Source organism: Narcine bancroftii, chromosome 1, assembly GCF_036971445.1.
Source record: "Narcine bancroftii isolate sNarBan1 chromosome 1, sNarBan1.hap1, whole genome shotgun sequence".
In the NCBI taxonomy this organism is placed as follows: domain Eukaryota; kingdom Metazoa; phylum Chordata; class Chondrichthyes; order Torpediniformes; family Narcinidae; genus Narcine; species Narcine bancroftii.
The window spans coordinates 225,751,400-225,768,984 of NC_091469.1; the positions used below are offsets into that span (position 1 = coordinate 225,751,400).

Genomic DNA, 17,585 nt, shown 5'->3' on the forward strand with positions numbered 1-17,585 from the left:
TACCAAATTCTTTAACAGCCTGATAAAAGCAAGTTCAATACAGAGCTGCAATCTTCTAGATCACATTTCAATAGCGAGCAAAATCAATAAGGAACAGGAGTGAAACAAATTACAAAAGAAAATCCATTAGAAAACCTCCAAGTTTCAATAAATATTTTCTTTTCACTGGTGCTTCCAAGCAGATGATGAACTACATTAGACTTCTTTCAAAAATAGTAGTTCAATTTCCTTCTTACTAGTAAAAAAAAATACCCTATCACCTATCTAGCCAATCACATTACACAAGGCACTTGAGCAAATTCTGGAAATGCATACAATTTCAGAGATCAACACATTAAAAGTTATTGTTTTTAATTCAGTCATTTCAAACAGAAGTTTTAAAGTCTGTAAGATTTTGATCCATTAACCATAAATAAAATGAATTACAATAGAATTACAATTAGCCAAAATCAGATTCTCCGAAATACTAATTTATCCAATTTTTTTTTCTAAAAATTTGGATAAATGAGAATATCTGAAACAAATCAGAAATCCTCATTTATCCAAATTTTTTTTGGAGCTGAGCTGACCTCACAGGTTGAAAAAAATTTGCTTGACATGAAATTAGAAGGATGATTGTCCTTGTTTCAGCTAATTCCCTCCCCCCTCTCTTTTCATTTATTCTTTACCTTACCCTATTGACTTTCCTCTCCCACTCTACCTCTCAAACTGCATGCCACTGTCTCCCAATCACAAGTGGTCAGATTAATCCCAGCATTATCAAGGAAAACAGCCTCCTGGGAAGGAGCGGGACCTCGGGCTCGGTGGCTTTCCCTCCCCTCCCTCTTTGGCATACACTGGATGCTAACACCCACTTTGACCCCTCTCCTCAGCTTACAACAGCACACCAGTGTGTGTGTGTGTGTGTGTGTGTGTGTGTGTGTGTGTGTGTGTGTGTGTGTGTGTGTGTGTGTGCGCGGCGACGTTGGGGATATGTCGAGGATCAGCCGTGGCCAGCATTTCTTTTGTGAGAATTAAACATTATTTTATTGCTCAAAACCTTCCCTTATTGTTTGTTGTTGTTTAAACATTGATACAAGTGATTTGCTGCTGCTTGTGACAAATTCTCCAAAAAAACATTTATTTGACATAGGCCCGGTCCCAATCATTGCAGATAATCGAACTTGTACTGGACTTGTTTTACAATGTAGAACATGGTGTTACAGTATTTAAGTCATGCCTTCAGGTTAGTAAAATGCCCTAAAGTGTTTCATTTGTGATTTTTCAAAGTTTGAAATGAAACCAGAGGTTTAAAGGCTTCCAACAGCAGCGGCAAATTCAAGAATAGTCATGAGGTTTGAATGTATGGTGTGTAGAGAAGGATGCTAGGAATGGGATTTGCAAACAATGTGAAATTTAACATCAAGTCACAAAATATAACCTGAAGCAAAGTTAAGTCAGTAGATAATGGAATGTGGCATGAGTTAAGACAGTAGCGCTCATGCTCGCATGATCTTAAATTTCTACAGGGCAGAATGAGTGAGGGAATTTGCTATAATAGTCAAATACTAAAAACATTTATAAACACACTCGGTCAACGTTTTCAGCAGTAGGTGATCTGAGGCAGGGTCTGGTTGCACAATGTTACAAGACTGCACTGTGCAAAGTTAAACTTGAGTCACAGACAACCAGGATGCATCTTGTCTCAAGTTTCAGAGCAAGGGATGGAATTGCAGTTATGGTAACAAATTGGTAGTACTGGCCTGGGACATCAAAATACAGTACAACTCCGATTATCCAAAATGGTTGGGACCAGGCCTATGTCAGATAAACGTTTTTTCGGAGAAATGGTCATTTTTAAAAAGCAGCCCAGTAGCAACAGAAATTCACTTGTATTAATGTTTAAACAACAACAAACAACAAGGGGTTTTTAAAGCGATAAAATAATATTTTTAATTTTCACCAAAAAATGCTGGCCGTCGCTGATCACAGACACCAACCCAAAAAACTGTCGATCAACGAGGCAAACCCAACGCAGCCGCCGATCACTGAGACAAATCCCCAACGCAGCTGCCAATCACCAAGACAAACCCAGCCCAGTCACTAGAGCTCCTGATGCCAGAGTCCCAATTCCGAATACTCCCCTAGGCTTACCACACATGCATATGGGGGAAGCCGGCCAAGAGGAGGATTCAGAGTCAGCATCCGGTGTGCCGAGGAGGGAGGGAAGAGGATAGGAGGGAGGGGATGCAACTGAGCCTGAGGTCCCGCTCCTGCCCGGGAGCCTGAGGTCCCGCTCCTGCCCGGGAGCCTGAGGTCCCGCTCCTGCCCGGGAGCCTGAGGTCCCGCTCCTGCCCGGGAGCCTGAGGGGTCGCTCCTGCCCGGGAGCCTGAGGTCCCGCTCCTGCCCGGGAGCCTGAGGTCCCGCTCCTGCCCGGGAGCCTGAGGTCCCGCTCCTGCCCGGGAGCCTGAGGTCCCGCTCCTGCCCGGGAGCCTGAGGTCCCGCTCCTGCCCGGGAGCCTGAGGTCCCGCTCCTGCCCGGGAGCCTGAGGTCCCGCTCCTGCCCGGGAGCCTGAGGTCCCGCTCCTGCCCGGGAGCCTGAGGTCCCGCTCCTGCCCGGGAGCCTGAGGTCCCGCTCCTGCCCGGGAGCCTGAGGTCCCGCTCCTGCCCGGGAGCCTGAGGTCCCGCTCCTGCCCGGGAGCCTGAGGTCCCGCTCCTGCCCGGGAGCCTGAGGTCCCGCTCCTGCCCGGGAGCCTGAGGTCCCGCTCCTGCCCGGGAGCCTGAGGTCCCGCTCCTGCCCGGGAGCCTGAGGTCCCGCTCCTGCCCGGGAGCCTGAGGTCCCGCTCCTGCCCGGGAGCCTGAGGTCCCGCTCCTGCCCGGGAGCCTGAGGTCCCGCTCCTGCCCGGGAGCCTGAGGTCCCGCTCCTGCCCGGGAGCCTGAGGTCCCGCTCCTGCCCGGGAGCCTGAGGTCCCGCTCCTGCCCGGGAGCCTGAGGTCCCGCTCCTGCCCGGGAGCCTGAGGTCCCGCTCCTGCCCGGGAGCCTGAGGTCCCGCTCCTGCCCGGGAGCCTGAGGTCCCGCTCCTGCCCGGGAGCCTGAGGTCCCGCTCCTGCCCGGGAGCCTGAGGTCCCGCTCCTGCCCGGGAGCCTGAGGTCCCGCTCCTGCCCGGGAGCCTGAGGTCCCGCTCCTGCCCGGGAGCCTGAGGTCCCGCTCCTGCCCGGGAGCCTGAGGTCCCGCTCCTGCCCGGGAGCCTGAGGTCCCGCTCCTGCCCGGGAGCCTGAGGTCCCGCTCCTGCCCGGGAGCCTGAGGTCCCGCTCCTGCCCGGGAGCCTGAGGTCCCGCTCCTGCCCGGGAGCCTGAGGTCCCGCTCCTGCCCGGGAGCCTGAGGTCCCGCTCCTGCCCGGGAGCCTGAGGTCCCGCTCCTGCCCGGGAGCCTGAGGTCCCGCTCCTGCCCGGGAGCCTGAGGTCCCGCTCCTGCCCGGGAGCCTGAGGTCCCGCTCCTGCCCGGGAGCCTGAGGTCCCGCTCCTGCCCGGGAGCCTGAGGTCCCGCTCCTGCCCGGGAGCCTGAGGTCCCGCTCCTGCCCGGAAGGGCACTCTCCTTGATGACAGGCAAGGGATTCTTCCAACTGCTTGTGGTTGGGAGACAGTGGCACGCAGTTTGGTAGGGAGAGTTAGAAAGAAAAGTCAATAGGGGAAGGTAAAATAAAGAGAGAGGGGAGGGTGTTACCAGAAACGAGGACAACTGTCATTCTAATTTCATGTTAACTGAAATTTTTTTTTCAACCTGAGGCCAATTTGGCTCCAAAAAAAATTTGGATAAATGAGGATTACAGAGAATCCAATTTTGGATAATCGGAGTTGAACTGTATTTAGTTGTGGGTCTTTTTTGATCATTCATTATGAATGTCAGACAATTGGGTTTTCAATTTATAAATACTCCTGACTTTCAATAAAAAAAATTCTGGAGTAACTTCAAGAATGGATGGAACATGCAACTTTTGAACAAGAACTAATTGAGACAGTGTTTGATGGAAAACTATATAATTACAATGCAAGAGCACATTAGAAAATAGCTTGAGGGGTAGCTTGTGTGGGGCATCAGTGCCAAAGAACACCAATTGTATACAATTGCCTGATTGTAATTTCTTATGTTTAGTAATTCTACTTCGAGGTCTCAATGGACTCCTATTTGGTCACCTTGATCAATGATTGCCTTTTTCATGGAATCGCTGTAATTGTATGTTGAAATCCTAAACAAATAGTGTCTTGCATGATAAGCAACTGGTGGGAAGAGGAAATCTGGTAATATCACAGGCATTGTTCTCAGATCTTATAATAAACTGCAACCAAAATTGAATGACATCTATAAAGCAACAAAGAATTCTGCAAATAATGCAACAAAAAAAAAACAAGGGCCAACAGAAAAATCTACTATGTAACATTAAACTTGCAAATAGGTTTCCTCTTTAGACAGAAGGAATTTGGTCCATTTTCTATTAAATCTCATTCCATATTAGCATGTACTCTTTAATATTATTCAACATTCATGGACATAATAATTTCTTAATTTAGTTTTAATTGAAAATCTATGTATTTCAGAATCCATATGTGAATATCCTCTTTCCTTCCTGAAAGTAAGGACTTCACTACGGGATCTAGTTTCAGATCCATGCCAATACAACCCTCTATTCATGAGGTCAATAATCAGGTAGGAGTGATACACAACAGTCTGCAGATTGTTTTAAAACTGTGATTGTTGTAAAAACACACCAAAATTCTGGAGGAACTCAGCTGGTCTTTTCAGCATCTATAGGAGACAAAGATATATTTTGATGTTTCAAGCCTGAGCCTTTCTTCAAGAAATAAACCAGAAGCAGGAAATCTCAGAAAGTCTCAAGAGTTCTACCCCTCCACAGTCAGACTCCTCAATGACAAACTTAATTAGAGACTCATTTAAGGACTCTTACTTGAGCACTTTATTGAGTTTCTTTTGTTCTCTCTGAATAGCAGTTTGTTTACATTTGTTATATGTTTAGAGTTCCTTTACATGCTTACGCTGTACCTAGTTATTTTTTTGAACTACCAATTAGTGGTAGTTCTGCCGCCCCCGCAGGAGAAAGGAATCTCGGGGTTGTATGTGATGTCATATATGTACTCTGACAATAAATCTGAATAAACAATGCTGGCTGGGGGAGGAATCCAGATCAACAAAGGGTGTTAATTGGATAAGTAATAATTTATCAGTTTGTGTGAAGGAAGACGGAAGGGAGAGAAAGAGATTGGGAAAGGAGACAGAAGGGGGGTGGGGTTAACAAAAGCCAGAGAAGTTGATATTAATGCCATCCAGTTGGAGGATGCCCAGTCGGAAGATGAGGTGCTGTTCCACCAATTTGCGGGTGGTCTCAGTTTGGCAGTGCCTGAGACGATAGACAGGAATGCCTTCAGAATGTATTGTCATGGAATTTGGTGTTTTGCAGCAGCATCACAGGGCAAACATTCATATTATAAATATCTTACAACATTACTATAAAAATAAAATAGTGCACGAAAGTAAGGCAGTGTCTTTGGTTCATTGATTATTCAGGAATCTGATGGCAGCGGGGAAGAAATTGTCTTGTGCTGTTGAGTGCTCATTTTTAGACTCTTCTTCCCAATGGTAGCTAAGCAAAGAGGGCATGGCCTGGGTGGTGGGGGTCTTAAGGATAGAAGCTGCTTTAAGACACCAGCTGACGTAGATGTCCTCGATGAAGTGAAGTCTGGTGCCTGTGATGTCACAGTCCGAGTTAACAACCCTCTGGAGTTTATTCTTGTCCTGACAGTTGGCGTCTTCACACCAAGCAGTGATGCAACCAGCAGAAAGCTCTCTACAGTACACCTGTTGAAGTTTATGAGAGTTTTCTGTGACATTGTGAATCTCCTCAGACACTTCACTAATTATACCCCTGGCAAGCCCTCTTTGTGATTACATCAACATGGAGGCTCCAGGACAGATCCTTGGAGATGGTCACACCCAGGAATTTGAAGTTCTTGACCTTCTCCACTACTGGAGGACTGGGTCATGTTCCCCTGACTTCCTCCTGAAGTCCACAATCATTTGCTTGGTTATGCTGATGTTGAGCGCAAGGCTGTTGTCATTACACCATTCAATGAGCTGATCTATCTCCCTCCTGTAAACTTCCCCATTGCCATTTGTGATTCTGCCGACAACTATGGTGTCATCGCCAAACTTGTAGATAGCACTGGAATTGTGCCTGGTCACACAATCATGGGTGTATAATGAGTAGAGTTGTGGGCTAAGCATGGATCTTTGGGGTATGCTTGTTTTGATAATCAGTAAGGAGACATTGTTTCCAATTCGTATTGACTGTGGTTTTCCAATGAGAAAATCAAGGATCCAGTTGCAGAGTGGCCTCGAGTTTGTAACTTCTTGACCATCATTGAGGGAATAATGGTATTGAAGGCCAAGCTGTGGTTGATGAAGAGCAGCCGTATGTATAAATTGCTGTTTTTGAGGTGATCCATAACTGAGTGGAGAACCAGAGATGTTGCATCTGTTGTGGAGCGATTGTGACAATAGGCAAATTGGGTCCAGATCTTTATTTACATATGTGTTAATTCTAGCCATGTCCACCCTCTCAAAGCATTTCATCACAGTAGAAATTAGTGCTACTGGCAAGGGAATGGGATTGAGAATTGAAATGGGTGGCCACTGGGAGATGCACGCTACTGCAGCACAGAGCCAAGGTGCTCAACAAAGCAATCTCCCAGTCTGCGTACAGTCTCTCTGATATATTTTACTTGTCAGTGAAATATGTTGGACACATTCACTCCGACATGGGGGCCCCAAACAGTCCTTCCAAGTGAAGCAACATTTCACTTGTTAGCAAACAACATTTTCCCTTTCCTCGATCTCTCTGTCTCCATCTCGAGACAAACTGTCGACAATCATCTTCTATATAAGCAACAAATCCCACAGCTACCTCAACCACCTCTTCCCACTCTGTCTCCTGTAAGGATTCCATTCCAGCCTCTCAATGTCTCTGTTGCATCTGCATCCAGAATGAGAACTTCAATGCCAGATCATCAGAGATGCCCTCCTCCTTCAAATAACATGGCTTTCCCCCTACAACCATCAACTCAGCCCTCACCAGCATATCCTCCATTACTCGGATATCTGCCCTGGCCCCATGCGCAACAAAGACAGGATTCCTCATTCTCACCTACCAACCCAGCTGCGTCCGTATCCAACACCTTACACTAGACAAAAATTCCCATCTCCACAGGGATCGCTCCTTCCTTTAGGCCCTTTCAGGTGGCAGCCCTAAAAAGCTGCTTACAGCAGTACCTGGTCCACCTGAAAGGGCCTATTCAACCAGAGGCACCTCGGAGTGCCCTCTGGAGCCCATGGAGGATGACCGACTGGAGCCATAGCTCCATCCACCAAGAGTGCCGGAGCAGAAGAATACTGGATTATAGCGGACCTGGAGCAGGCAAGGCAAATGTATATCATGTTATCAGCCTGTCTCAGTGTTCAGTCTGAGATGCGCTGAATCCTCGGTAAGGCCATTACTGCTTTTGAAACTCTGATCCCAGTGTTTTAAAATTCGCGCTTCTGCGTCTCAGGCTGACAACATCAATGCGACATCATCAGCCCACCTCGAAGCGCATTCACGTGCACTGGCGGAGCCCGGCACTCCACTGATTATACCTCCCGGAGGAGGGATGATGTCGGCGCCTCGGAGGCACTCTGGGCACATTCAGGTGAGTACGTCTTTAGCTGGGAAGGTGGTGGGGGGGGGGGGGGGGAATTTCTGCGGCTTTACAAGTGGGTGTTCAGGCCACCTGAAAGGGCTTTGTGACTCCCTTGTCGAATCCTCCCTGCCCACCATCATTCCCTTGAGACCTACCACTGTGATCGCAGGAGATGTTCCATTTGTGCCTACACCTCCTCCCTCAGCACTATTTGGGGCCCCAAACAGTACATCCAAGTGAAGCAGCAGTGAATTTGCAGCAGTCATCTACTGCATCCAGCGCTCCCATTGTGGTCTCCTCTACATCACTCTGTCCGCCATACTAATGCGCACCTCCCAGTGACCACCCATTTCCATTTTCCATCCCATTCCCTTGCTGATATGTCTATCCATGGTCTCATGCACTGCCAGACTGAGACCACCCACAAATTGGAGGAACAATATCTCATCTTCCGACTAGGCACCCTACAACCGGATGACATTAACATTCACTTCTCTGGCTTTCATTTAAGCCTCCACCCCCGCTACTTCCCCCTTAGCCTTTTCCTATCTCTCATTCCATTTCCTTGTGCACAAACATGATAAATTATTACATCGTCCCTTATCCTTTTGTTAGTCTGGCTTCCTCCCCCAGCCAGCATTGTCTGAATTTTAACTTTCTGCTTCTGGCTTATTCATTGAAGAAGGACACAAGCCCAAAACATTGGCAATGTATCTTTATCTCCTATAGACACTGAAAAGACCAGTTGAGTTCCTCCAGCATTTCAATGTGTTTTTAGAATAATCATGTAGGGAACTTGATTTGTGATTACAAAATGAGCAAAAACCTCTCTCTATTCTTATCAATCTTATCAACCAGTGCTTGGGAACCTTTTTAGTTAATTGGACAGTATGGAATATATAGTAATTAACATCTCAAAGAGACACAATGACAATTAAAAAAAGCCACAGGTTTTACTTCTGCCTTCTGAAAACATACCAAAAAGTGTTGAAAACAATTCACCTTCAACTAGTGACAGTATAATTTAAGTTATCACACACTGAAGGTTGAAAACAGACAAATTTACTTTTCACGATGAGAGTGCTTTCTCTTAATTAAATGCCATTTATTGTCCATTCCTACATTCCCAAATTGAGGATCAGTGAGTCTATGGACACACTTTGGGTAACCAGACAGATATGGATAGTGGGTATCTTAAAGGCATCATGATTCAGGTGGGTTTCGTAACAATGCAGTGGCCACATGATCATAATTACCACAACTAGAAATATTAACTTTAGTTTTATTTTATATTCCTAAATGCCTCGGCAGTATTTCAACGTGACTCTGGTCAGGACTTTGTCTGCTTGTCTAGTACCAACCATGAGGCAATTCTGGAGGGAAATGTGCAGTCAGTGTTTCAAGTCCTGCTTCAGGATTGTAACCCAAAACGTGAACTATCAGATGTTGTCAGACCACCAGAGTTTCTCCAGCAATTTGTATTCGTACTAGGTTCCAGCATCAGCTGTCTCTTTTCTCTCCATCAGGCTATTTCTGCCTTGAACACAAAATATATGGAAATAAGGCCATAAGACAGAGGAGCAGAATAGAGTCTGCCCTGCCATCAATCATGAGCTGAACCATTTCCCCCCCTCGGCCCAGCTTTCCCCCCCCCGTATCCTTTGATGCCCTGGCTGATCAAGAACCGATCCATCTCTGAGAATTTTACCTCATTTTTGAAATTTTACTAGCATTTACACCAGAATCCTAGCTTTCAAATTATTGTAGCCTGTTGGATCCAGAGAGGGGATAAACATTCTCAATTTTATATACCAAATCCACCAGGAAATCTCACATAATGCATCAACACTCCTCTCATAGGCTAGCAAGTCAGTATTGTCCTGTTACCCAGAGTTAGGAATAAAGTTTTTAATACCTTGAGTCTCCACTACTGTTACTGACGCTGTCCTCGTCACCATGACCCTCCATTTCCAGGTTCGAAAACGAAAGTATCGGATGAGAATCTTCACAAACTTCAAGTGCCAAGATCCTGCACGGAAACAAAATCTATCGGCCCACACTTCTGCTTATTCTCCCAATGCGTGCCACTCGTTTCTGCAGGGAAAGAAACCCGCATTTAGGAACCTCTTTGCCACCGCAAACGCTGGCGTTACCCCAAACACGGGCAAATATTGAGCAAGTCTAACGGCAGTCACTGCTGCCTGAACACCCCCCCCCCCCAGAAAAAAAATCAGATCATCAGCATGGATTGCGAATGAATCGGTCATGGAGCATTTAAAATTAATTTAAAAATCAAAATGCCCTTCTTTCCTGCATCAAATCGATTTCGATTGTCTCTCCCTCATTGAGTGGTATCACCATGTGGTCTCCTGCTGTTACTTGGAGGAAACGTTGATGGGAAAAGTCAAGCTTATGAATCGGAACCCGCGGCCGCTTGTAATGTCATTTCCACCATGACCGTTCAACGTAGGAATTTTTTTTTTGCCGGGAAACACCACATCCCATATTCGGTACACACACAGTAGCAAGGTTCAACTTCTTCCCAGGAAGTGGACATGCCAGACAAAGGAGATGTGGGGAGAAAAACCTCCCAAAGAAAGAAAACTACATCAATTTCTGCCAATGCCTGGCCTTCTCGCAGCGTGCACCCATCGCAGGCCGGTTGAGCGCTGGGCCTTGGGTGGACAACAAAGCGCCTGTGGCCAGGGCGAGCTGGACTGCACGGGACATCCATTGGCAGGCAGGCAGGCCTCGGCCTAGCGCGCTCCCCTTCTGCGTCGGTGTGGGTTCGCTGCCAGTCCGCCCTCCCCTCCCCGGGCGCCCCCCTCCCCTCCGGAACGTGCGCGGACCGCGGCGCCTTCCTTTCGAACTGCCCGCTCGCGACGCTCCCGGTGGCCGGCCGAGCGTCCGCCCCGGATCTCCCCCCCCCCCCCCCCAAACCACTCACTCACCCCCGGGTCCTGCCCCTGAGGGGGGGGGGCTGGAAGATTACTCACCCGATGTTCCCCTTGAGTGTTTCCGCGTCTTGTCTCGGGACCCTGTTCCGGTCCCCGTTCCCCTCCCCCTCCCCTCTCAATTTGGCTGCCGTCAAGCAGTCCTATTCCGCGTCCACTCTCTCCCTGCCGGCAGACACCACCGCCATGACTCGCGTTCACACTTCGGGCCGGGGCTCACTGGCGATGACGTCAGCCGCACGGGGAGGGGAGGGGAGGGGGAGTGGACAGTTGACGGGAGGAGCATGCCGGGAGATTGGTTGACAAGCAGCATCGCCCTTCCCTCCCCACCCCCCTCTCACTCATCACCTTGCGCGCAAGATGCAATGATTTCAACAAGTTGAAAGAGGCAAATCGAAAACGATGGATCTGAGGAGATGATTTCAAATTTGCCGTCAATGGACGTATCACTTTTCAAGTCAACTTTATTGTTCCCCTATACAAGTACAACTCGACGAAGCAGCGTTCTCTGGTCTCCGGTACAAAATGCTCCTCATTTATATGGAACTCGATTTAAAAGTTGCCATGCTGTAGTCCTTCTGAACCCGAGAACTGCGTGCTGAAGCACAACATTTGGATGAGAAGCCACAATCTGCAGCCTCAGAGGTAAGGACAAATCAACTGCCGAGCTCTTGTATTTATTATCAACTGGCCGAAAGTCCAATTGTTGAAGGAAGTCAACGGCATCTGGAAGGGGAGGGGGAGGGGGAAGGGGAAGGGGGGAGAGGGAGGGAGGGGGAGGAGGGGGGAGAGGAGGGGGAGGAGAGGGGAGGGGGGGGAGGGGGGGAGGAGGGGGGGAGAGGAGGGGGGAGGAGGGGGGAGAGGGAGGGGGAGGAGGGGGGGAGAGGGAGGGGGGGGGAGGGGGAGAGGGAGGGGGAGGAGGGGGGGGAGAGGGAGGGGGAGGAGGGGGGGAGAGGGAGGGGGAGGAGGGGGGAGGAGGGAGGGGGAGGAGGGGGGAGGAGGGGGAGAGGGGGGAGGAGGGGGGAGGGGAGAGGGGGAGGGGGGGGAGCAAATGTTAGTAAATGCGAGGTCATCTACTTTGACTGATCTGGCTGTAGGCTCAGTTCAACCTTCTTCCTTTTCACCGTAACCCTTAATAAAAAAATATATATCTGACTGTGTCCTAAATGAATTTAGTATGGTAGCTCTGAGTTCATCAGGCAGAGAATTCCATAGATTCAGTACTCTGGGAGAAAAGCAGTTCCTCCTCATCATCATAAATCTACTCCCCCAAATCTTGAGACTATGTCTCCTACAAATGGAAACTAGTTTCCTGCCTCTATCTTATCTCTCTCTTTCAAAATATTATTTTGTATCTTCTCTCCCCCTTTCATATTTTATAAGCACTCCCATTCTTCTGAATTCCAGAGGCTGTAGTCTCAATCTCCCCTCACAGATTCATGTCATCTCTGGAAGCAATCTTATGAATATTCTGTGTACCTCTTTCAAAGACGATGAATCTTATCTCAAGTAAGGAGAACAGAAGTGCCTATAATAGTCTATATGCAGCCTTGCCAGTATCCTGTGCAGTTGCAGCAGCATATTGCTGCTTTTAAATTCAAACCCTCTTGCAGCATTCCATTTGTCTTCTAGATTAGCTGTTGCACCTACAAACCAAACATGTCGGTTCATGCACAAATACTCCCATGTACCTTCGCACAACAGAATGCTCCAATCTTTTACCTTTAAAGATGAAAAAAAAATGTTTTACTTACAAAGTAGATAACCTCACATTTACTAACATTTGCTCACTCATTTTACCTATCTTTTTCTTTCCATAAACTCTCCATGTCCTGTGCACAATTTGTTTTTCCACTCATTTTAGTCACCAGTAAGCTTGGGTATGCTACACATGGTCCCCTTTTCAAAATAGTTATTGCTTGTTGTTAACAGTTGTAGGCCTCCACTCACCACTGATTGTCAACCAGAGAAACACAAATCTATGCCACCTCTCTACCTCCTTTTGGTTAACTAGTCCTTTATCCATGGCAATTCATGACCCCCAACAACTTGCATCCTTTTGATTGTTTTTTAATTCAGCACTTTATCGAACATCTTCTGGAAATCAAGCATACACCATCTACCTGTTCCCCTCTAGCCACTGCATTTGCCAGATCCTCAAAGTGCTCCAATAAAGTAGCTGCTCAGCTGCAACCAGCAGTAACTTTGGTGCAAATGTTCATTTTACTTGTGTGTATGACAATAAACTCATCATCAAGCTAGGGATCCAACTAGGTTTACACATAATATTTCCACTGTAAAAAAAAAAATTCAATTTTCATGTAGGCCCCATCTTTAATTCAAATTGTTCATCTTGTTAACAATAATATTTTATATTTAAAATTAAATGTATCATTGAAATCTAATACTCCAAAGTCATTGCTCTGAGTGATGATTTCTGGATAAATAAATTTAGATCAATTAATCACAGTCAGTTTGTTCATTTCAAAGGAATAGCGAAGTTGGCAGAGGCTTTTTCTCTTACTCCTTTTGATCATGAGCATGTTCATTGTATTACATCATTACAATAATTCTATACACTTCATATAAAATAAAATCATATCCATTATCAATTTTTAACCAAATTACAAATAACCAGATGCAATGTCTGAAAATTTTATTCCTGTTTATTTAACACTTCTCTGATAGAACACTAATCAATAGATTTCAAGTGAATCTCATATTATTTCACTTAATTAAATTCATTATGGTTAAATAATAGTTCCACATGGGAAGCCACAGCAAGCAAAATACTCCTAATCTTACTGTACACACTGAAAGTGTCTTTAAATTGTACATATTTGTAATATGAAGTAATTTTCTAAGGAATCATTTGGGTGGTTTTATATTTTGCTCCATATGTCTTTTGGTTATTTTACTGACTTCAGAATCATATTCTGAATTTTTTTCTCTCTCATGATGCGGCTATTCAGAAACAGTGTTGTTGAAGGACTATGTCATTTCACATACTTTTGATATGTTCTTTCCTCTTCACTTCCTCAGTTGATATACACACAGTCATAAGGCAGTCCTCAGGATCGAGGATGATGTGTTTCGGCTTCAGCTTTGTCGTTTTGTGGCTAAAGTGGCCAACGTGGGAACTGTAGACTCCCATATATATGGGGCCTGATAGGTTGGGTTAGTATGTGAGGTAGTTTCTTCATTGAGGCTATGAGCACATTCTTGAATATTTTCTAATGTTGTCTGGTAATCTCTTTCCATAGAGGTGCTCAGAATATAGTGGAGACTCAAGAGTCTGCAGAATCTAATCTGGAGCAAAAGGATAACGGTGGGCCGTTATCTCTGCCTCTGTCGGGGCAGAGAGATAGTCAACTTTTAGGATTGAGTCCAGAATGAGGATGTAGATGGAGGTGTGAGGAAGGAGTGAAGCAGGAGATGGCAGGAGGTGTGACAAAGGGATGATGTAGAAGCTGGTGGTACATGGCCAGAACCTGGAGAGAAGGAAGACAAGTTGGCAGTGAAGACAAGGACTGAGGAAGGACTGATAATTGTGGTAGCAAGTCTTCGTAACAACATGGTCAAGTGGAGAAGATCAGTGGACACCACTGAGGGGGAGCAATGAGAGGGGGATGAAGAAAGGAGGAGAATTTTTTCGAAGTAGGCATACCTTGAAGAGACTTCACAGTGGAGGAGTAAGAGACAGCAGATGCTGAAATCTGGAGCAAAAACAAACTGCTGGAGGAACTCAATATTTAGACATAATCTGTGGAGGCAAATGGATAGTCAACATTTCTGGTTGAGACCCTCTATCAGGGCTGAGAGGTAAATAAGTATTTGTAGCATTTTCTGTTTTTTTTTAAATTTTAGATCTGCAAGTGTAGTAGTGTAAACTTGCTTTAAGCCTCAATCCACACTGTCCTTCTATTTATGCTCCCAAATTTTCTTGAACCACCAACTGCACCATTCATTGTCTTACCACAACACTTGTTGTATTCTCCTCCTATTTCCTAGATTCATATTTCTAATGGACTGACTTCATTGTTATTCTGCTCAAAATTATTATTCTTTGTCTTCCAGTTTATTATGACTTCAAACGTCCCATTGATATTCTTGCTCATTTGCAGAATATACAAATTATTTGGACATATGCACTCCACAGTTTTCAGATAGCTCAATTAAACTTTGGAAAGTAGCATGCAGCATATGTCAAATTGTCAACTTTCAGTCCATCATTTAATATTGTAATATCCATCATACTGTTTATTTCCTGTCATGTCATCATTATTCAGGTGCTTTGTCATTTGGCATGGGCGATTATGTCCCTCCATCCATCGTGATCTCTGACCCTCCAAATTATAGTTGTTGCCTCCCCTGTTCTCCTTCGGTGAAGGCTCCATCTTTGAGCTGAGACTGTAGTTGATGTTGAGTCATGATTATACAAGAGAAAAAAGACTGGTTTCCCATTTCCTTCTTCAATTGTACATTCATCTAGCCAGCGTTTTTAATTTTATAACCATAATTTCCAATTTGTAGAATCTGTTTGTAAAAACAATCCATCATCTGCATTTCATGGCTTCACGTGACCCTGATTGGGTGGGGGGGAGGGGCTAAATGTGTTCTACACCTCGCCCAATGGTGACCTATAGGGTATTGGATGGGAGGAGCACCTTACACCACCTTTTGCTGTCATGTAAATACTATTATAAAATAATTACCATATACAGTGTTTCAGTAGATAGGATGACACTTGAAGCACCCAAAAAACACCCACAAAAAAGGGGTCATCCTGTAGGCCAGATACAAAAACAGTGACCTTAAAATTTTATTCTAAATACCACTTGATTGGTTCTATAACCCACCCAGACCCCACTCTATAACAAATTTTTAAGCAACTGGTATAATAAATTTGGTGTTGACCCAATAAAAGAATTGTAAAATTTAAAAAACACATCACATGCATTTAAAATCCTTGAAAATCACGAACTTCGTCGTCTGAGGCAAAGAACTTGGCAAACGCATCTGGAGTCTCACTGTTTTCATGTCATTATATGGGTCTCATTTGGAATCTGGTGAGTCAACTTCAGCTTCGTCATCATAGTCCCACAATAAATCATCCTTTGGCTATCCATTGCACTAGATATTTTCTTTGTTTTGCTGGTGGCTCCATGATAACAATTTGATTTAAAAAAAATTTGGGGAGTGGGTCACTGATATGTACTAAACCATGAAAATCAGTCTGAAATTGAGGTCTCATCTTTTCTGAAGGTCACCTCATCCTCTGAAATGTACGGTATTCTCATTGACAATTTTTAGGTTTTTTGTTCTTAAGCACCCTTTTTTTCAAATATAATGACAAAAATGTTTTGTGTCGATTTTGATAACCCATGCAATTCACTTTTTTCAGTCTTTTGATAATTTTTACTATCAATCATAAATTACACTCACAATGAAGAGTTTGCCTCCTGAACACTTTTGGGTGTATTTTATGGATTTTGCGCTGCTGATCATCAAAATCACCTTAAAAATTTCCTATTATGTACCATTTTTTAGATATAACCTATTTTTGTAATTTCTTGTCATATTTTAACCATACAAAACAAGGATGTGCAATTTTTAACAAATTGTTATCATGTAATTTCTGCATTTGCTCTTGGACTTCTTTTCTGCTGATCTTGTTGCAGTCAGTGATGAACATAGTGACTTTTCACCAGGACATTGCAACCATGGAAAAGCAGAGTCACGGCAACTGGAATCCATCAACGTTGGCTGACTATTGTTGGACACTGACACAAAGGGGCATCAGATGCTGAGTACAACGAAAATCAGCAGCAAAACATTTTTAGGTCAGTTGATCAATGTGTCAGCATCATTATGCGATTAAACTTGATAAATCCAATAGAAGTTAATTTAATGTTTCTCCAATTTCTCATGTGATGCAGCAAATCTGAAATGATCTTTGCGTTCAACTTGAAGTTATCTATCATAATCCCCTTTCTTTTTCAGGACACAAACCCTTTGGGGAAAAAAATGGTGTCCAGTGTTATTCGTTGTATTGTTTATCCCGTTCACTAGGGTTACTTTCCCTCGCTTTATTTATTTATTAATTTTATACCATTTTACTCATGAGCTATTTTTTTTCTTTTCCCAATTTGAGTTCTTCATGTCTAGTAATGCGAACTGTATATTCTTGTATCTTTTTCTTTTCTAATCAACAGAGTTTTCAGGTTAGCCTGTTATCAAAATGAACATTGTGTCAAAGAACAGAGGGACCTTGGGATCTTTTTCCTGCGAGTGAGGCAGAATTACCACTCATTGGCGGTGCAAAAAAAAAACTGACTCGATGTACACATGTAAACAAATTTTAAAAATGTAAACAAACTGTGCAAAACAGAGAGAGAAAAAAGTTAATAAAGTGCAAAAGTAAGAGTCCTTGAATAAGTCCCTGATTGAGTTTGTTTAGAAGTCTGATGGTGGAGGGGTAGTAGCTGTTCCTGAACCTGATGGTATGAGTCTTGTGGCACCTAGACTTCTTGATGGTAGCAGTAAGAACAGAGCATGTGCTGATTGGCGTGGATCCTAGATGATTGCTGCTGCTCTCTGACGGCAGTGTTCCCTGTAGATGTTCTTGATGGTGAGGAGGTTTTACCCATGATGTCCTGGGCTTTGTCCAGTACCATTTGCAAGACTCTCCGCTCAGGAGCTTTGGTGTTCTATGATGCAGCCGGTCAGCACACTTTCCACCACACATCTGTATAAATTTGCCAGGGTTTCTAATGTCATGCCAAACCTCCACAAACTCTTGAGGAAGTAGAGGTGCCGATGTATTTTCTTCACAATGTCATTTGGTGACATTTAGTGTGAGGTTGTTGATGCACCATTCAGCCAAGTTTCCTCCTGTATGCTGG

The 17,585-nt window shown here is 45.0% G+C and overlaps 1 protein-coding gene and 1 long non-coding RNA gene across 4 annotated transcripts in view; one reads left to right on the plus strand and one right to left on the minus strand.

Moving 5' to 3' along the window:
• chd1 (chromodomain helicase DNA binding protein 1) overlaps window positions 1-10,908 on the minus strand; it is a 196,369-nt gene extending 185,461 nt beyond the window's left edge. For all 3 annotated transcript variants that reach the window (XM_069892317.1, XM_069892325.1, XM_069892309.1), the window contains exons 1-2: window positions 10,723-10,908; window positions 9,642-9,820 (exon numbers count right to left, since the gene is read on the minus strand). In XM_069892317.1, the coding sequence (XP_069748418.1) occupies window positions 9,642-9,694 (53 nt within the window). In that variant the 5' untranslated portion in view covers window positions 9,695-9,820; window positions 10,723-10,908. The remainder of the gene's footprint in view (window positions 1-9,641; window positions 9,821-10,722) is intronic.
• On the plus strand, window positions 10,666-17,109 carry LOC138739725 (uncharacterized). Its single transcript, XR_011342377.1, has 3 exons — window positions 10,666-11,325; window positions 16,362-16,523; window positions 16,896-17,109. It is a non-coding gene; the product is annotated as an uncharacterized lncRNA (long non-coding RNA).
• The last annotated feature ends 476 nt before the right edge of the window (window positions 17,110-17,585 follow it).